The sequence below is a fragment of the Paroedura picta genome, chromosome 13 (genome assembly GCF_049243985.1).
Source record: "Paroedura picta isolate Pp20150507F chromosome 13, Ppicta_v3.0, whole genome shotgun sequence".
Lineage (NCBI taxonomy): Eukaryota > Metazoa > Chordata > Lepidosauria > Squamata > Gekkonidae > Paroedura > Paroedura picta.
The window spans coordinates 25,452,219-25,473,319 of NC_135381.1; the positions used below are offsets into that span (position 1 = coordinate 25,452,219).

Below are 21,101 nucleotides of genomic sequence, written 5' to 3' on the forward strand. Positions count from 1 at the left end.
ACCGTGAGGATTTATTGGCTTTTGCCAGAGATATTGTGTGATTTTTGCTCGCTTGGGATCGGGGCCGCCGGTGGCGAAGCGCCCCTCACCGCGTCAGGCCGACGGCCAAGGGAGCCCCCGGCAGCCGCACTCCGCCCGACTGCCGGGGGCTCCCTAACCTAGCGCCCGCTGTATTCGTTGCAGCGGGCTTAATTACTAGTCATAAATAACAATGCAGTTCCAGTAGATTGAAACTGATGGGCAAGATAAACGTGTACCGTAACATATGTCATATTAGAGAAGAAAAAATGAATAAGTTGTTGCATGACAAATGGGAAGGCCAGCCCGGCCAAGTGACCCGTGGTTTGTGCTGCCTTTGACCTAAAAGACCCACATGTATTGGTTATATAACCCAAAAGCGATTTTTCCCTGCTTGAGAAGATGGTCACTATAGGCTAAAGTGACCAGATTTCAACACTGGTAAAGTGGGACACTATTGACCGGGATGGGTGGTGGTGGTTCTTGATTAAAAAATTGGTCTATATGGAGCAACAAAAGGTTTTATAGAATGCATAGAACGCAAAAATAGTATTGTAATATATATATATATATTAATTTCAAGTTAAGTACAATTTGCCAGGTGCCCCCAGATGTCCCTCCCAAAGTGGGACAATCTGGTCACCTTACTATAGGCTATAAAAGTTAATGCCGTATTGTCACTGGCCGGGTCACCTCTTAGTGCAGCAAAAGTGCCGCTCTGCTTAAAGGGAATCTCCGCCGTGCCGTGAGAGGAGGTAAGGCACGCCACGGCCCCGGCCCCGTCCCCTCGGACTCCCGAACGGCGGTGCGAGGAGACCCATCTGGCGGCTCGCCCTGCCTCTCCCCGGCGGGCCCCAGGACAAGCCTCCCCCTGGCGGAGATTCCGGAGTTGGGCCTGGCCCGCCTCCCCCACCCCCCCTCAGCCGGCGCCGCCACCGCGGAGGCCTCTGGGTAAGCTTTCCGAGCGCTGCTTTCGCAGCCAGGTGACAGTTGGTTACCCGGCTGTGGCGGCCACTGCAGGAACGAGGCCGGCGAGAAGCGCGCGCCCCTCGGAACATGGACGGCAGGGCGGCTGCGGCGGCCGGGCCAGGGCAAGGCGCGGTGGAGAGTGGGGCTGCACCCGGGCCGGCCCGGAGACCTGCTCGCTTGGGGTCGGGGCCGCCGGTGGCCAGCGCTGCGGCGGCGCCGGCTGGAGGCACGCTGACGAGCGTCGCCGGGTCTCGGCAGCCCAGCATGGAGACGTTGGACAGGTGGGGAGAGGTCGCGGGGAGGGAGGGAGGGAGGGGGTCGGCCTCCCTGCGAAAATGGGGCGTCCTTGTCGCTTCAGGGAAATGTGCGCGGTGGGGGGGGGGGGGGACGGGCGGAGGACCCAGAGGCGGCGGGGAGGGACCCTCGGGGCTGGGTCGGGGGGCAAATGCCGCAGTCGCCTTGCGGAAGGGGGCTGAGTTGAACTGGGTCGCGGGACCCCTGAGCGGACCCTTTCCCCGCAGGGTCGCTCAGTGGCTCCCAGGAGGGAGGAAGAGGCACGCAGAGACATGAACTTTTGGATACAGATTCAAATGGGTCGCCGTGTGGGTCAGAAGTAGCACAATAGCACCTTTAAGACCAACAGGGATTTATTCAAGGTGTGAGCTTTTGAGTGCCAGTCTGAGGAAGAGTGCTTCCACTCGAAAGCTCACGCCTTGAATAAATCTTTGTTGGTCTTAAAGGTGCCACTGGACTCTGATTTTATTTTGTATACAGAGATGCACACACGGATTGCAAGGTTCCCACAGACACGGATTATGGACACGAGTTCTGATTCCACTCTGCACACTGGCCTGTGCACAAAGATTTCTGCTATAGTCAGTTTAATATCAAAGTGTCATGACTCTGGTTTTGGTTTCAGCACACCAATATGGCTATCTTTCTGCAGCACAGAGACGTCTACACTTGTGTATATATAAAGAGAAGATATGTATGATTTACCCACACGCACATACCATGTTATATATGGTGTGTGCATGTACGCATAGGTAAAAATACAAATGCCACTTGATGTGAAACTTGTTGGGTGACCTCTATTAGCATAACTGTCAGCATAATTAAATGGAGAACCATGTATTCTTCTTTATGAAAATGCAGGGTAAAAAATGTGCTAAATAGCTTCTGTGCAAGTGTGACTCACTTCTTAGGGTACTTTCAAATGAGTACTCGAAAGCTCACACCTTGAATAAATCTTTGTTGGTCTTAAAGGTGCTACTGGACTCTGATTTTATTGTTCTTAGGGTACTTGCACAGGTGAATTTCCAAGTGCAACTGTGTCTAATATGAAATAATCTAGCATAATCTTTATTTAGATTTGAGAATAAATCTTAATGTCACATAGTATTATAACAAAACAATAAATAATAGTTTGTGTTACTTTAAAGAATAAGTTTAATGCGACTTAAGCTTTCATTCATTTCCGTTTGATAGCACAGGAGAACTTCTAGTTGGGATTGTTCCTTGCTATTATAAATATAATGCTAATTAGATTAATAATAATAATGCAGTTTTCCCCCACTGTCACCATTCATTTATGCAAGAGAACATCCAAGCAAGAACATGTCTAGCATGATTATATACAACATTTGGGAATTTAATATAAATGTATCACACAGTGCATTTGCACAGTATTGTTATGTATGAAGATATTCATAGAATATTTAAAGAGCTTAAACCAGCCTTTCTTAACTTCAGACTTGGACAAATACCAGAAGTTATATGATTGTGCCAGATATGATATAGAAGCATAGCTGTATACGTGACCGCCTGGAGCCCCTCCCCTTCCCATCCCCTCTAGGCCCATCATTGGGTATTTTGGGAGGTGGGGAGGTCAACATTATATGACCATTCATATCACCCGACAAATGTTTAACACATTTTTTTAAATATATTAAAAATTAACTAACTCCCACCTATTTAGGAGACCCTTCCAGGGCTGTCAAGAAGCCCCAGGGATTTCATGAAACAGCATTTAAGAAAGCCCCCATTGTGAATATTGCCTCTGCTATGGACATGTTGGGAAGTATTAGCAAAGCCATGATCAGTCTCCCAGTTCAGCACTTCTGGGAATAAAATGGGCCTATCTTGGAAGGCTGCTGTTAAGTACTGCTGATATGAGAGTGTGAAATACTTTGTATGCTAAAGTGCTGTGTGAATGAAAAGTACTGTACTTGTGCAAGGATTGTGGATCTTTCCTGTGCTACACACCACCTCCTCTTTTCTACAAGAAGCAGCTCCATCGATGCAAAAGGCGGAAAGATAATTTGTCTCCCCCCGCTCTCCTTTATGTAGCACCAGCATAGCTACTAGTCCACATGGATCTCTTTTCCCTGGGAATTAACTTCCCTAGAATCAGAAGAGACTTAATATGGGAAAGATCTGTGGTCATCAGCACCTTTTACTGATGGATTGCTGGATCCCACCCATTATTTTTATTAATACATAGTACATAAATGAAACATACATGAATTAAAATGTAATAAATATTGAGTATATACTAGAAATAAAACAGAGAGGGGAAACAGAAGCTGTTTAAAGTGCGTGTTGTTGTTAGGTGTGAAGTCGTGTCTGACCCATCGCGACCCCATGGACAATGATCCTCCAGGCCTACCATTCCCTGGAGTCTGTTTAAGCTAGCACCGGCTGCTTCAGTGACTCCATCCAGCCACCTCATTCTCTGTTGTCCCCTTCTTCTTTTGCCCTCAATCGCTCCCAGCATTAGGCTCTTCTCCAGGGAGTCCTTCCTTCTCATGAGGTAGCCAAAGTATTTGAGTTTCATCTTCAGGATCTGGCCTAAGGAGTAGTCAGGGCTGATCTCCTCTAGGACTGACCGGTTTGTTCGCCTTGCAGTCCAATGGACTCGCAAGAGTCTTCTCCAGCACCAGAGTTCAAAAGCCTCAATTCTTTGACGCTCAGTCTTCCTTATGGCCTTCCTCGGCCACCCACTTCCTTAAAGTGGGTGGAAGTTGGTAATTAACAAGTTGTGACCAGTGACTTAAGCTCACTTTTGAACCTTACCAAAAATATATTATTAAATTGAAATCTGTGGGGCTCATTTCCAAGTAGTACTAAAGTACAACTGGGTTAATCTGATGGGAAACAATTGATATTACCTTGAGCCCAGTTCTGTTGGGAAAAGTAATATATAATTTTTATACATTAAAATTAATAACTAATAGGAATATGCACTTGGATCCTACTCCTTGCTCCTGTTTGTGCATTTATATGTTGTGAACCCAGACCGGGCCGGAGACTTGTTCCTAGTGTTGAGGAAAAGACAATCCTTGTTGCTGGAAGACCATCCCCACAGCACAAAAAGAAGCAAGGCTTTTTATCCAAGCCATGATTCCTAAGTCCTGCTCTCATATTTATTTTTATTCTTCTTCCCAGGAGTTCTAGGTTGCATAAACGGTAAGGCTAAACAGCATTTGTTTTCTAATCCTTCTCTAATCCCTGTTGCATTTATGATTAGTTCCTTTAACATCTTGCAACAGCATTTGGATTTGAGTTTTGTCAGTTTTTTAGATGATTTTCTAAACTGATAATTTTGCAGATTTGCATTCCCCCTATGCATTGTTGCATATTCTTTTTTTTTTCCTGGTTGTAGTAACAGTAGTTTGCCATGATGTCTGAATCAAGCAAAATTTAATTAGCACTAACTGAAGTCATGATTTGAACTGTGTTTGAAATCTTATGGTTTTGAGATTTGTTTTGCAAGCTATTGTTTTCTGTTTTCAGATGTTGTAGCAGGCTAAAGTAGGAGGGAATATGTGCATGAAATGGGTTGAGAGGGGAAGTAATTCTCTGATAGTATGCTCCAGTTCTTTGGATTGTGCTATTAGAAAATAAAGAAAATAGCCGTGATGTGGGAAGCTTCAGGAATAAGGAATTTGGTTTTGTTCTTGCAGCCCCACAGGATCCCATGTTGAATGGTGTAAGCAACTCATTGCAGCTACAATTTCTAGTCAGATTTCAGGTTCTACTCCTGCGGACACTGTATCCAGAGAGTACCGGGTAAGTCTTATTTTTTATTATTTTAATATAGGTATTTTGCCAAAAAAGATAGAAAAGGAACTGCAGAATAAAAATGTGGCATTAAATGAAAAAAGTATTGTTTTGCCTTTTTACAGAAGGGTCAAACAATAAAGTACAATAAAAGAAGGATGATTGGGCATATAGTTAGGGAAAAGATAAATATAACTATAGCATAAAATAAAATGGTATTTCAAAATAATGCAAAATCTGTTTCAGCAACCGTACAATAGGATATGACTAATAATTTTAATCATTATAATTTGATTTATTATCTCTTCTCCAATTTCATTGTATGTATTTTTCTGTCTTTTAATATTACAGTGTGTAATAATGTAATTTTTCTTTGAGTATCTTGACGCTTGTGCAAATAAATTAATTCTCATAGTTTAAACAAGTATTTTATTTTAATCTGCCAGTCGCCAACTCATAGTCTGTGATTTGACTTCCATGATTTTGCAAAGACAAGTCTCACAGTCATCAGTTGATGTAAAGCAATAATCTGGTATTGTTTAGGAATTGAGACTACATAGTTCATTATGTTCAATTGTATATTATCTTGTATTGAAAAGCTACTGTCAAAAATTTAATTACCCTGTTCCACAACACTTGTTCTTTGTCACTGTGTCACCACATATGAAGGAAGTCTGCTCCTGACTTCTTAGAAAACAACAGTTATGCAGCTCATTGTTACAGAGAATTAAAAAAAAATCTAAGTTAACAGAAGAAAGAAGAGTAAAGACAATAATACTTTATATTTAAAAATCTTACATCATCATCTACTAAATATGATTTTTGGGTGCCCTTTAATATATAAAATTGCTGTTTAATTTGTGATAAATGCAAGAAAAGAATTCATTCTCCCTCTGAAGAAAGGTCATCTCTGTCAGGTTGTTTTCACCTGTTGCTAGGGAGGCAGGAGGCAAAACTTTTTTCTCCAAATTCCTGCCTCCTGGAAGGAATTGCCTTCTTTTTCCAGTTTTCCCTCCTGTCTTAGAGGGAAAGCAGTTGGCTAGACAGCTCTGTGTGTGTTTATCTGTCCTTGCTCCTTTTACTTTGTGCTTACCCATTCTGGCAGGGTCGCAACTGAACACTGCGGCCCAGGCCAGAAACTTAGTAGTGATTCTGGATGTCTCACTGACCATGGAGGCACAGGTCATGACGGTAGCCCTCTGAGCGTATTACCATCTTCATCAGGCGAGGCTACTAGCGCCCTACCTATCTTCAGAACACTTAGCCATGGTGATCCATGCAATGGTCACCTCCAGAATTGATTTCTGTAACTCGCTCTACGTGAGCCTGCCCTTGTCTCTGACCCGGAAATTACAGCTGGCACAAAATGCAGCTGCAAGGGTCCTCACAGCCCCTTTAGCAGCAGGGGAAGAGGCTTTTGGAAATACGGTGAGATATCCCGGACTACCCAAAGGCAGGGGATTTGAGTCAGCAAAGACTCTGGTTGGAAATAGCCAGAAATTTCTCAAGAAACTTTGTTTGTTCATGAGTAGAGAAGGAAGCCTTTCCAATCCGAAGGTAACTATTACTCTTCTGTGAAAAGAGGCCCTTGGCAGCCAATGAAGGTCTATGATATCGATATCAGTAAGCTTGCAGTTCAAGATCTGGGAAAAAGAGCTTGATTGATCTTCTAGAGCAGGGATAGTCAAACTGTGGTCCTCCAGATGTTCATGGACTACAATTCCCACGAGCCCCTGCCAGCATTTGCTGGCAGAGGCTCTTGGGAATTGTAGTCCATGAGCATCCGGAGGACCACAGGTTGACTACCCCTTTTCTAGAGTTCCATTTGTTATGATTGAACCTTACATTTCCTATTAAAATGGCCAGCTTCTTTGGTTGGAAGCAGCGGCTAATTGTGCGAGAAGCTCCATTTGACAGGCAGGGCGACGTGTGGAATGGATTTGGTAGAAAGTGTCTTGGTAGCATTTACTAGGCTGGGAGCGTGTGGCTGCTCCCAGAACACCCAGTTAGCTTCTAGGGCAAACTGGGGCTTCGGGTGTTACAGATCCTAATGAATCTTGAGAAGTCCTGCTCCCCCCCCCAGCTGTTTCCCACAACAAAACTGCTATAGAGTAGCTATATAGTCCCCACCCCCCACCCCTTGCTTTGGCATGGGAAACAGTTGGCCAGGGAGGCAGGAGCCCTGTGGTGGTGTTCAGAGCCCAAACAGGCGCTGTTTCATTTCTTTTGTCACTGCCTCTGTAGGGAACCCAACTTGAGTGCAGTCCCAGCTCTTTGAAAAAGGTCTGGTTTGACCTGGATTCAGAGGATCATACGATTTAGGACTGATTCATATCTGACTTTATATGGCTGTCAAACAAATCAGACCTGTGCAAGTTGGATGCAGGCTATTTGTGTGGCTAGCGCAGCCTTCTAAGTCCCTAACAGTCAATGGTTTTAAGGCAGCATTGTTCAGAGATCTGACCAAAGATGATCCCACTTCCTGTTTCCATTGGTAAATTGGATGTCTCTTCACCATTGTATTGCCCCTATGAAAGGAAGTCCCACATAACTATCCTACCCAATACTCACGAATCTGGAGAACATTATTTTGGGAAGATAACGTTGCTTCCCCTGTTCCCTACACCCGCCCCCATTTAGATCATTGTGATTCTTTCTCAAAAGCATCTATATTTTGTTCCAGCCCCTGGAGATTACTAGAGTAGATCTGTTCCTCCCCCCCACCCCCAAAAAAGAAAGCACCAGGGACCTTCCGAGACAGCGCACTCCACTTTCTCTTTCTACATCTCTCCTTCTAGCGCTCTCTTTGTCTTTCTCTCTCTTTCTATTGCTTTCTCTCCCTTTGTTTATGTCTCTATCTTTTACTTTTTATTTCTCTCTGTCTTTTTCTCTTTTTCTTACTCTAATTGTTTATTTATCTATATCTTTTTCCTTCTCTTTCTCTGTCATTGTCTCTTTCTCTCCCTCTCTTTTTGTCTCTGTTCTTTTTTCTCTCTCTCTTCCTTTCTTTCAGTCTTATATTTTTTTCTATCCCTCCCTCCTTCCTTCCTTCCTTCCTTCCTTCCTTCCTTCCTTCCTTCCTTCCTTCCTTCCTTCCTTCCTTCCTTCCTTCCTTCCTTCCTTCCTTCCTTCCTTCCTTCCTTCCTTCCCATATTCTTCTTTCGGATCTGTCTTGCCATGTATGGGTATAAAATATGCACTCCAAGTTCAAATGGCTGTTTTTTTATTAGAATGACTTGAATAAGAGGCTGCTCTTTTGATTTAAAATATGGCAAAAATGAAGAAGCTATCACTTGCAGTTTCATACTGGTTAACTATTAGAAAGTATCATGACTAAATTTCTTACCAGATTAATTTACCAACAAGAATTAGAGGAACTCATTTAAGCCCTGTTTACTTCAATGGAACTGATGCATTTATTTTCACAGTGCTTTATGTATGCTGAATAAGATGGCTGTTATTTGCTCAGGTTGCCTGAATATTACAGATTGGCTTCCTATGGTTAGCATCAACCCTTTGTGCAGAAGAAATGAAAATAGTTGCATTCCTGATACTATTCTTCCTATCAGAAATTCAGATAAATAATAGCACAGTCATAATTATACTGACAAAGAGATTCATCCTTAGCCCACTTTAGTGCCTGATTGACTTTGCCCATCAATGAATTAGTGAGGGAGGAAGAAGAATGTTAAAAGCTTATGGGCCTTTGACTTCCTCCACTTTAGTCTTGAGAAATGCATTCATAAAATACTAATAGAACATGGGGTGGTAAAGCACCAGGCAGTGGGTGGTACTGCCTGATTTCAGATTTGAATACATGATTTGTTGGATAATATCTGTATTTTAACTAACAGGTATACAGGAGGCCTACTATAAGGGTAAGACTAAATGTGGCTCCTGGCAAGCCAGCCTCTTACCTGTTTGTGTTTTTGTGCTGTGTTGAGAACTCAGTGTGCCTCAGTGTTCTTCTCTACTTTGTTAATGGTTGCTTTACATGAGTTGGGCCACTTTGCTATTCAGTGCAGCAGCTTGTTTGCCATAGAAATGTTTTGTGTACATTACATTTTCATGAGCATTAAAGCTAGTGTGTGAAGGAACAGTAAGTTATGCTAGAAATGCTTGGTACTAACTTAAGTTTTATTACATTAATTTGGACAAAATGGGCCTCTCAGCTGATGCTTACATGTGTTGGACTGCAGAGTACTATATTAGCAACTTTAATGCATTCTTTGTGCGAAAGATACTAGAAGGAGAAGCTGGAGAAAAAAGTGAGACTCAAGTAAATAAGATTTCAATTCATGCATTTGCTTATGCACACGCTACCATAATTGCTTAGACGCTTAATGCAAAATTCAAATCTGGGCTTCAAGCTACATACCACTGCAGTGACCTTTATATTTGTTCTCAATTTGTTAAAATGTTTCTTCCAGTGTTCATTCTGGTTATGAAAGCTATGTGCACAGTATTTGATGCCATCAATTTCAAATCAGCAAAGAGTATATAAGGATGGATGGCTTTTAAAAAATGGTTCCAATGACAACTGTGTGCACATATTTTCTCTATGCTAAAATTTTACTCCCTTTCCCCAGTGTACCAAAACTGAGCCTAGATGAAAAAGAAAGTAAATGGCTATTGGCCTAGTTACCTGAGATGTGAAGCTGAAGTTCATCTTAATTCAGAAAGACAGGCTATAGATGTGACAATCTCCCCCCTCCCCCTCCTTTTCTGGCCATCATATCACAAATGACTAACCGGTGGTCTGCTAAGAATTCTTGAATTAGCAGCTTCTGATAATTTCCTTGGAAGGCTAACATACGTTTTTGACATATGATGATGACACTGAACATTTTTGTAGCACTTACAAATATTCAGAGCATTTCATATATTTTATCTTGTAAGCTTTGCAACTACTCTGTATTATTATCCCCATCTTACAGTTGGAGTGTATCTTGAGGCTACAAGAGGCATGGCTAAAGCCACATAAAAGTTTGTAGCAGTTGTGATAATTGAGCCAAGGACTCTTCTTAGCTCAGGATCACTCTGCTTTCGCGCTGAAGCTTCAGTTTAGTCATCTTGTTTGTTATTATTTTGTCTGTTCCACAAGGTGAGCCTATTCCTCTTGCCTCTATCTCCTTTTAATATTTTTTGGGGGGAAAGACATATCAAGCTGTTATGTTTCCAAAGGTCTGTGGAACTCTGAACAGTAAAGAAATACTGTATCCCCCATGTTGTATGTAAACCGCCCTGAGCCATATGGAAGGACAGTATAGAAATCAAATACATACATACATACATACATACATACATACATACATACATACATACATACATACATACACAAACAAACAAACAAACAAACAAACAAACAAACAAACAAACTTGCCTCCAGCTACTGTACAGTGCTAGCAAACTGAAAGGCAAGTCCTGAGTTAAGCTCTTCCACAAAAAGGAAAACTGATTATGATCTGGTCTGCCTTCTTTTTACCGAGGGATTTTTATCTGTTTAATAATGGTGATGCACAAAGCATTATACATTAGCAGATCTCAAAATGGGCAAAATTAAAAACTTTTCCAATACACAGAAGGGCTACTGTCAGGAGAAGCTGATGATGATCATGGATCTTTTCTGTTTTTCTTGACCCAGATGTGTATCTTGAATTTCTTACTAATAAGTTTCCAACATAGTTCCAACATAGTTCTTTTACAGTTTGCACAGCTTCAGCCTTCTCTTCCGCATCTCTGCATCTGATTCCTCAAAATTTGTATTTTCTTTCTTGCCTGGGAATCTCTTTCATATCTGTTTTCTTGAGCTGCAGTCCCTGTGGGGAAGACGTGTTTTGAAGACCTATCTTTTATGAAAGTAAAAATGTGAGAAATATATATATAAGCTGAAATCTTAGCTGTTGGCTTTTTTAAGGTCAGTTGAATTCTACTTTGTTGAGTAATAGGAATTATTGGGGTAGAAAGCTATATAGAACAAGATGACCCATTAAGAAACAACCTTGCAAGCTGGGTATTATATTGTGTCTGCACATTGGTAGCAAACTAGAATCAGAAATGGCACATTTCATAGGTGCATTATAGCCTCCTTCTAAGTATACCTTGGTGTACCTTCATTAAGAACAGTGGAAATATTTTTTCAGAGAATCCTGGGGTCAAAACGAAATAGTAAGAATCTACAACATAAATTTTCTGGATCTGTATAAGCCAGGGGTAGTCAAACTGTGGCCCTCCAGATCTCCATGGACTACAATTCCCATGAGCCCCTACCAGCGAACGCTGGAGGGCCGCAGTTTGACTACCCCTGGTATAAGACCATTAATGTATGTACATTGTCTGGATGGTGGAGAGCAGTGTTGTGATGAAAATATTTCAACATAAATAAGCTCTGCAAAAAGAAGGGTCCCCAGTTGTGTGAAAAAGCCTACATGCCTGCACTTTGCATATACAAAGAGACTTTTTTTAGTCTGTTGCATTGTAGACCTACTCACATGGATTTACTCTCTTCTTTCCTGCTCCCTCCTATGCGTTCAGTGCATATACAAAGAGACTTTTTTTAGTCTGTTGCATTGTAGACCTACTCACATGGATTTACTCTCTTCTTTCCTGCTCCCTCCTATGCGTTCAGTGTACACACATTGTCTGAAAAAGGATGTCCCAAGAAAGCTGTTTCTATGACACAATCAGCTTTCATTTTTCAGCCTGAGCAATATGCAGTATTGTTTTTTATTTCATTTATAGTTCCTCCTCTTTCACATTTGTTACCTGGCACTTACCTGGGAGGAAGAAACCCTTGTGATAGAAGCTGTTATCCAGCTGACTCCCACCCAGCAGAAGAATCCTCTCATGAGTCCCAGTGATCTTTCACTTTGTTGCAGAGACTTCAGAGGATTCTTTGTAAATTGGATGAGGATTGGATTGAAACCGGATGAGTGCACAGAAATCAATCTTTGGATATTGTAGCAAATGGCATTTTTGGTGATCCAGCTGACACTTATGGGAAAATATATTTCAAACCACAGAAGCATAATAACAGAAATGGTTTACAACGTAACCCTGAAGTATTTTGCTGATTTGTGATATTGTGTCCATGGGGATGAGACAGTCTTCTGATGAGACAATTAAACTTTGGGGATGGAAACTATGTAACTGTTTTATGCAAGTAATTGCATGGTTTTCTCTCTTTCTCTCCCTCTCTGTCTGTTTCTCCCTGTGCTACCATAGTACACTATAATCAGTTTCAGTTTCTGCTATTTCAAGCATGTGGCCTACTTTATATTCTACATTTTGTCTTTGCTGATTTAAAAATTGCTTGATTTATAAAGACAGTACATACTTCATGCTCTTTGGTATCTGGACTTAATGTAGACAGAATTGGGGGGCATGTGCTCTAGTTAATTTCAAATATATATATATTTAAAAACCTGGCTCTTACAGGTGTGGAATATGTGCTTGACGTATTTGATATATTCAGGATGCAAAAAGTACATTTATGTTAAAGTATCTACTGTCTCTTAAAAAGAAGAAATTCTGTCCTTTCACCTGTTATGTGCATGTTTTTTCCCTATTGTTTCTGCTTGCCCTCTGCTGCATCATGCTATTCAGGAGATTCAGGATGGACCCAATGGCTATCCTTCTGACGCAGGAGTTGATCAGGTGGCAAGTTTTACTTATATTTTGTTCCATAACTAAATAGTATGTCACTGTGTTAGTGGAGATGTGAAAACTGTTATTTTCTCCTAAAAGATCCAGAAGTGTCTTTAAAATATTTTTCAGGTCATGTAAAAATACATGACATTTTTCTAGGATTTCCTTTTCAGGATTTATGACACATAATTGCAACTAAACATCTATTAAAGCTAATGTGTAGTTTAAAGCAGTGCTTTTTGGTATTGTGCATTGAGGTATATTTCAGACAGTTTGCATATCAAGGGCATCAGTAAATTCTTTGTCTTCTTTAGAAAATACGAACTGAAAGTGCTAACCACAGTCTTGCCACTTCCAGTGGTATATAGCCATCAGTTTGCTGAACCTCATGTTGTACCCTGACCTGGCAAACATTCTTTCTTTAATGTAGTGCCTGATTTCCCTGACTTAGGTGGCTCTGACTAGCCTGATCTCATCACATCTCAGAAGCTAAGCATGGTTGGCCCTGGTTAATACTTGGATGGGAGGCCATCAAGGAAGTTAAGGGTTGCTAAAGGTAAAGGTATCCCCTGTGCAAGCACCGGGTCATGTCTGACCCTTGGGGTGATGCCCTCTAGCATTTTCATGGCGGACTCAATATAGGGTGTTTTGCCAGTGCCTTCCCCAGTCATTACCGTTTACCCCCCAGCAATCTGGGAAGGATGGAAGGCTGAGTCAAACTTGAGCTGGCTGCTGGGATTGTACTCCCAGCCTCATGGGCAGAGCTTCAGACTGCATGTCTGCTGCCTTAACACTCCCTGCCACAACACTCTGCTACAGAAAGGCAAACAATGGCAAACCATTTCTGTTTGTCTCTTGCTTTGAAAAGCGTACAGAGTTGCCATATCAGCTATGACTTGATAGCACTTTCCACCATCCGCTCAAGTTAAAGTCACCAGCATCTCCCAAGGCTTTTTCTCCAGAGTATCTCAGTCATCTGGTGATGCAGCCAGCATATACCCTCCTCTCCCAATATAGGTTACTCATAGCAGGGGCATGAGTACAGAGCAGAAGACTGTGCCATTGCCTGGCAGGAATCGGTCCAGAGCCTTGGGCATTCATAACCCATGTTAGATCACACTCCTGTCACCGAACCTGGAATGGGGGATGATGTGAACACTCCAGCAGTGCACTTGTTTCCAGAACCGCAGCTAACTGACTGATTGAGGCCACTTCAGCTGTAGCTCATCTGTACTGTAGACTATAGTTTATCTTTCCTTCCTGTGCTGTTACATGGAATCTAGCAAGATCATGTTTGTAGTGTAGACTTCTCATGCAGGTGGTTCATCTGTGTTTTCCATCTCTTCAAACGGTGCAGTCACAATTTTAATGCTTTTAGTATTAACCTACTTGTGTAACAACTATTTCTGTGTCAACAAACTCTATAGTCCAACAATTTTAAACATATAAGGCATTATCCAAAGAGCTACCCTTGGCACATTCAGTTGTGTTTTTGCTATTTCACTATCTACTTTTGAGAGTCTCTTTTGTTTCAGTGCTCAAGTCAGGCTACAAAATATATATGATTAAAAACATAATTACATACATGAATTAAAATATCAAGTTAAAACGAGGGCTGAATGTCTGGATTCTAATTTGTCCCAATAGCTGAATAATAACCAGAAGGTAACATATACAAATTTGATTAAAATGAATTAAATTATTTACTCGACACAGTTTAAATCATAAACGAACAAAATAAACATAAGAACAAAAAAACAGTACAGTAGGGCAGACAAATTTAACATGAACAGTGAATAGGAATCATTAAGGCAGATAGCAAATGGTTACATAGCAATTTGACACGTAGTAGTCAGTCACCTCTGACCCATCAAGTTAAAAGCTAAACTGTACACGAAGTTATTCTTAAATTTCAAATTATTCTTAGCAATCATTTCAGGAGTCCATAGCCTTGGAGAGGCAGGGTGATCATGGAAAAGGAACAAAAGCATAATTAAAGAGGGCCATTGTTGAGAAGAAAACAGAAGAGAAGCTGCAGCTAAGACACAAGAAGCTGCTGATAAATAACAGAGAGAGAAATGAGAGAAGAGAATTCTTATAATAGAACTATTTTCCACCTGGGATTTTTTGGTCAGCTTTGGTCCCATACTGCTTTGGTTTATGACGTGATTTCCACACACAATTTTATTCCATTAGTTTTCATTTTGGTTTTTTGTTTCCCCCGTTTTTTTCTGGTACTTTAGAGATGATTTTTACCCTAATGGAGTTGGTGTTTTCCTTGTGCATAATGTTTCTGTTGGTATTCTTTGCCCTACCTATTCCTCCCACAACCTCCAGTCCACTGTTCAATGACTGCACTGTTGTGGTCAAACGACTCCCTCTCCTCAACGCAACACTGAAGATGAGTGATTTCTTTGACTTTTTCTAGGGCACAAAAATATCGATGTATTTATGGAGCATAGTTACAGTAGGCCTAGCATGTTCTCTGAATCCTTAGCTTTTATTACAAAAAATAAAATAAGGAAAAAGGCATATTCTGTGAAAGGAACGGCTAGAGCAGTGTTTATCAACCTTGTGACCATGGACCCCCAGACGAGATGCCAGCTGACCACACTAGAAGTGACATCACCCAGCCACTCGCACCAGATGTGACTTAAAAAGACCACTCCCATATCACAGAAAGTGAGGTTGTGAGGTCTCTTCCTGTGTCACCAGTATTGACGTATCTATTAGACGCACATTACCCCTACCTACATTTGACTTTCACACATTGCTTAGAGATACCAACCTCCAAGGGGGAATCTGGCAATCTCAGTGAAGTACAAACTTATCTCCTTTACTTCATCAAAAGAACAATACCTGCACTCTTGAGTATATTGGCTGTTTGCTTTTCTTCTCTTATAGACCACTCAGGGACCCCCTGGGGTCCACAGACCCCTGGTTGGGAATCACTGGGCGAGAGATTTACTTTACTTAAAATAAAAGCTGGGAATTCAGAGAACATGCTAAGCCTGTGGTTACAACTTTCCAGCTATATATCGATATTGGAGTACATTTTTTTAAAAAAAGGATTGTCCACTGTGATGCCACCCACGATACCACTGATGTCATTATTGAAGGTAGATATAGAATAAAATAAACTTACTCCACAACTGTGAACATCCACAGAGAGGACAGATGTGCAGAAGATTTGTACCAAACCTAATTTGGCATATGTTGGAATGTGTGTACAGAAAAGCCTTCAAGCACCAATTTTTTGTTGTTGTTTTTTTTGCAGAGGGTGAAAAGGCTTCTCCCTAATGCTGTGTCTTGTTCTGTACTTTTGGTGTCTTTTTATTTTTTAGAGACACACCTTCCATTCTTAGCAGAGTTTTTCATGCCTATCTAGTTACAAACACTTATTTTTTGTGGATCAACATAATCAGTATTTCCCAAGGAAACACCTTTATTTGTCCATCAGATTGGAACCTTCTTCATCCCCAAGCATAGGTGCATGAAAGGCTTGGTTGTACAGAGAATCAGTTCTGCTGTTATTCAGGTTATTATAATTATGTCATCAATTCTGCAACAAGAATTTGTCTTCTCATCAGGCACTCTGCTGAATTACAGTCTTCACATTAATCTTCATCATGTATGTGAGATCATGAGACCATATAGTTAAGCTGTTTTTACTTATCATCATAGCTGAGCCAAGCTCAGGATTTTTCAAAATAGTCAGACTGGACTAGAGTTCAGAGACCAGGCTTGCTGACCAGATTAATATGGGTTTACTTTTAAAAAATCCTCAGAGTCCTCTTGGGGATGTGGTTCACAGCTTTGATGTTTGAATAGTGAAATGATAATATAATATATATATAACGTAATTCACTCCAACTTATATAATTCTATTTATAAAATAATATCACTAATGTTGAATAAGAACAGTTTGATTAGCTACCATTCAACCAGTTGTTGGACTCGTTAATAAATGTAATCATTATAATACCAGTACTAGTGATATTTGAAGATACTCCACTGTCTGATTATTTTAAAAATCATGTGTAGTTTTGAAAATAATGTTAAATTGTTTGAGTCAAATGCTGCACAGATTTGCAATAAAGTTTGTGAAACTGAATACTATTTAGCGGGGTGGGTATATCATTAAAATCCTATTAGTCTTCATTTTAAATATCCCATTAATGAATCAGTAATTTAATTGCATCACTTACGAAGGATAAGTAGTGTAAATTATATATTGGATGTAGTATTAGTAATTTCGTGTCTGACATCAAAGTGATACATTGCTGATCTCTTCAAAAAAATCAAGGGAACAGATCTTTACTAAGAGAAACATATAGATATATATAATAAAGATATCGATCTATATAGATATATATCCCATCAAAATCAGAATATACAGGATGGTAACGCTGAAAAAAAAAGTAGAATAAATCCTTGCTTTAAATCATAATTGCACCACAAATTGTGGAGAGTGTTTGTGAGTATCTGTAAACTGCTCCTGCGGAGCAGTAAAAATAAAACAGTAAGGGGTAGGTGGGAGGAGAAAGGGGCGGGGTGAGTCCATGATAAAAACTTATCATGCAGGGGCCAATTGGGAGCTGCAAAGGGGCCAATTGGGAGCTGCAAAGAGGCTCCCGATTGGCCTGTCCGAGTGTCACTCCGGGGCCAAGTGTCCAATTTAAGAATACAATGGGCTTTGCCCCTAGTTTCTTATAAAACTAACTGGATTTTACTTATGTCAGCATGTATAATGTTGCAAAATTCACTCTGAAATGCTACAGTGAATTATTGTGCATTCTCTCTCTTTTTCTCTAAAACTAAACAAACTTCTCGGGGTTTTGTTTCCCTAAAAATATGACCTGTCTTTCCAGATTTTTAAGGTAAATTCAGGACATGGCTAAAAGACTGAACCTGGAATTAGTGCAGAGTTGTAATCCCATTGAAGCATCAAGAAAAGAGAGGTCACAACAAGTTCTGCGTGTGTGTGTGTGGAGGGGGAATATTCCCTCCTCCCTTGTTCTACTTATTTTTGATCAGACGTCACCAGAATGAATTAGCAATTTAATAATCTCTCTTAATGTACTCAGTTATTGTTCTTTGTGAGCTTGTGTTCAAAGTGAAAAAAATGGCAGTCTTTGCCTAATAATTTGACAATGTAATTTGAACCCTTTCGAAAACCTGTTTTAAAACTAGTCCTAAATCTCTCAAACAAACATCAGTGAGTGGCTAAAAAGATTAAAAAACAAACTTTCTTCCTGATCAGCCATTTTTGTAAAACACAACATCATAACATGCTCTAGGAGACACATGGAAAAGGTCCCTGCTGTTCATAACATCTGAAGAATATTTGCTTGCTCTTTGTAGGTGCTGTATAAACCTGGAATACTTATGGTATCTTTTAATAAATGCTTTGCTACTAATACGTGTTTTATGTCTCTGTGTTAATACAATAAATGCATAATAAGCTACAAATCTGGACTCTATAGTCACTGAGGCTTCATAGAGTCTATGTAAGTGTGTGCTTAACCACAGAGAAGACATTAGGAGAGGCCACAGGACTGCACATTCTTTGCATCTCCCTTGTACTTTAACTGTGGTTTTGTGGGTGCAATGCTAATAGAACATGTGCTTAAAAGCTGACCACGATTCATGCTTAACTAGGGTTTCAAGTTGCTTACAAACCCAAGTTTGCCTTCTGCTGTGGCCAGACAAAAGCTCTTTAAGTTCAGTTAAAACAGGAAGGAGAAATTTGTTCCAGGTGGCAGCAGTGCACAATTGCATGGCTTGTTCCTGATCTCTTAGCTGTAATTAAATGTGCACCAGGGGTAGTCAATCTGTGGTCCTCCAGATGTCCATGGACTACAATTCCCATGAGCCCCTGCCAGCGTTTGCTGGCAGGGGCTCATGGGAATTGTTGTCCGTGAAATTTCTACAGGTTGACTACCCCTGCACTAGCCCATGGTGTTAAGACATCATACTTTGAAGAGGGGGGCAAGGCTACGATTTGTTTACCTCCTGTAACTTCCCAGCAAGCGCACCTTCTCGTAATTGTGTACTGAAACTGCGCAGATAGAATGTGAGATTTACTCCTAGCTTTGGCTTTCTGCCAGGCACTGAGGGATGGAAACAAACTCGCTCAGATGGAAGAGGCTCCGCTTTTTCCTGGAGAAACAATCAAAGCTATTGGTAAGTGAAGTACTGAGTGACTGAAGTGGCATTATTATTCCTAGTTATTATACATCAAAAGAAAACTATCTATTTGGTTTTATATATATTTTAGAAGTTTTATATAAGGTTGTCAGATTTTATTCTGGAATCCTAATCATTTATACCCAAGTGGGCCATTGGAGATATGGAACAGAAAAGGCAAGTAGATCTGAGAAGAATTTTAAATTACAAATTAGTGCAGAAATCAGTGAGGCATGAGATTGACATGCTCAGTATAATCCTTAGGTGCTTGTGTTTTCTGTACAGCTTTAAGTATGTTCCCTTCCACGGCTTTTTTCAGTAAGATAGTATTGAGAGTAGTTTGGAATAAAATGCTGGCAATACAGACTGGGTGTACATGGACAGCATCCCCTGAATGAAAGGGTGCATGAGTGAGGATGTGTTAGGACAGTTGAAAGGGGAAAACAGCCTATTATCCATGTAAGCTTATATAAGCCCCATGCAAGCACTGTTCATTAGGACTGGAGGGGGGGGAAATCACTGTGTGGCATGATGGTTTGGCATGTGAGTTTTGAGCAAGGAAGACCTCAAAATCTCACCTCTGTTGCAAACTAGCTACATGATCTTGGCACATGCATTACAGTGGTGACAATATGTATTTCTAATATTTATTCCCCATACTCCTAATTAAGGCAATAAAATATATTGATAGTGACAATAAGACCAGTAGCAACTACAGTGCAATAATAGATAAGCAACTGCATTTAGATTGCTATAAAAGGGGTCTGTAACTGCAGAAATTACACTCTGCATCAGTATATTATTGATGTAAATGTGAGAGGCACATTAAACAACCAGGAGGAGAGGAGGAATCTGTGAAAGGCATTGTAGGGAAGAAAGAAATATCTTTACCCATATCAGAAACTTTGTAAAGCATAGTGCTGGGCAGTTGAGACAACACAGCAGGGAAGGCCTTATTATTTTGTATTTTCCCTCAGCAGATAGTGCCTAGCTTGTCAACAGGAAAGGGATAACTGAAAGAATATGTGTAGTTTGCTTAAAGCACTGAAATTGCAGTGTAAATCCAAGTGTGTACTATTATTTAAGCAGTAAGAGGGACCTGTACAGATAACGTCTTCCAGCTAGAACAGTGTTTAGAGAGTGGGAAAACTTCATCTTAATGGCTTCTGTGCAATCTCACATGAGACTGCAGTTATGCAGGCCTGCCATGGAGAGGAGAGGAGCTAGCGAGAGGAGCTAGCGAGCTATAGATCTACAGGAAAACTCCCAGGAGTACGGCTCCTCCCAACCAGCGAGATGAGCATGACTTTCCCGCCTAAAGTGAGTTGATCTGGGAGGGGCCAGCACTCCGCCCTCAGTTCTTTTCTTGCCGCCTTGGTGAGAGGACATCTTGTTACCGAGCTCTAAAGATGTACCTCAGAGAAAGTGTGTGGTTCATAGTGGATAGTTTGTTATAGTTCATATTTAGTCATTAATTATTATTTTTAAAAATACAGATATTTGTTAATCTTGGGCAGCTAATGCCACGTTTTAAGAAGTGTGTGGACTGTGGGGCTAAGATGGCTCAAAATGATGGCCATTCGAGTTGCCTGTTATGTTTAAGAGAGGGGCATGTTACGGGATTGTGACCTGCTTGTCGCAGAATGACTCCTAAAACCAGAGATGGTTGAGCTTCAGGGTTAAAAGCAGCCCTTTATGAAAATGTCCTGTCAGGGAGAACAGATGTGCTTTCTCCTCCCTCGGACTGCCCTCTGACATCTTCTCTGCCTCCCCCATCTAAGTCTGTGAATGAAGGGTTACAAGAGATGAGGGCATCCTCTGAGCTGCCAAGAAAGAAACTGAAAAAGAAATCTAAATTGGTTGATAGAGTCCCCGAAGGTTTCAGTCGTCTCTCGGCGTCGGCAATTGCTTACCTCCTTAACGTCAAACGCCTTTGGTGTCTACAGTAGCGTCGACATCGGCTGACCATCGGGAGCGAGGTCGCATTCGGCGTCAATAACCTGCGTCACGTCCCAGTGACACCGGGTCGCCATTACACTCAGTGTCGATACTTGCCTCCCCATTACAACCTGCTGCTGGCTATGATTCTGAGGATGATATCCTACTAATGTCAGGGAGTCCTTCTTCCAAAAGGCACTTTCAGGAGTCTGATGCACTGTCTGTGGATCGTTCTCCATCTTGGGTCTCTGTGCCGATGATGTTGCCTCCTGACTGGG

The 21,101-nt window shown here is 41.1% G+C and overlaps 1 protein-coding gene across 9 annotated transcripts in view; it reads left to right on the forward strand.

Moving 5' to 3' along the window:
* The first annotated feature begins 930 nt into the window (after nucleotides 1-930).
* The window catches only part of MTMR1 (myotubularin related protein 1), a 51,907-nt gene continuing 31,736 nt past the window's right edge, over nucleotides 931-21,101 (forward strand). For 2 of the 9 annotated variants that reach the window (XR_013226170.1, XM_077307713.1), the window contains exons 1-6: nucleotides 931-1,268; nucleotides 4,435-4,455; nucleotides 4,953-5,058; nucleotides 8,904-8,927; nucleotides 12,655-12,705; nucleotides 18,807-18,882. Coding sequence is in view for 8 of the 9 variants with exons in the window: in XM_077307713.1 (XP_077163828.1) it covers nucleotides 1,075-1,268; nucleotides 4,435-4,455; nucleotides 4,953-5,058; nucleotides 8,904-8,927; nucleotides 12,655-12,705; nucleotides 18,807-18,882 (472 nt within the window). In the remaining variant the exon portion in view is untranslated. The remainder of the gene's footprint in view (nucleotides 1,269-4,434; nucleotides 4,456-4,952; nucleotides 5,059-8,903; nucleotides 8,928-12,654; nucleotides 12,706-18,806; nucleotides 18,883-21,101) is intronic. The other 7 variants (XM_077307717.1, XM_077307715.1, XM_077307714.1 and 4 more) reach the window with 7 other exon arrangements.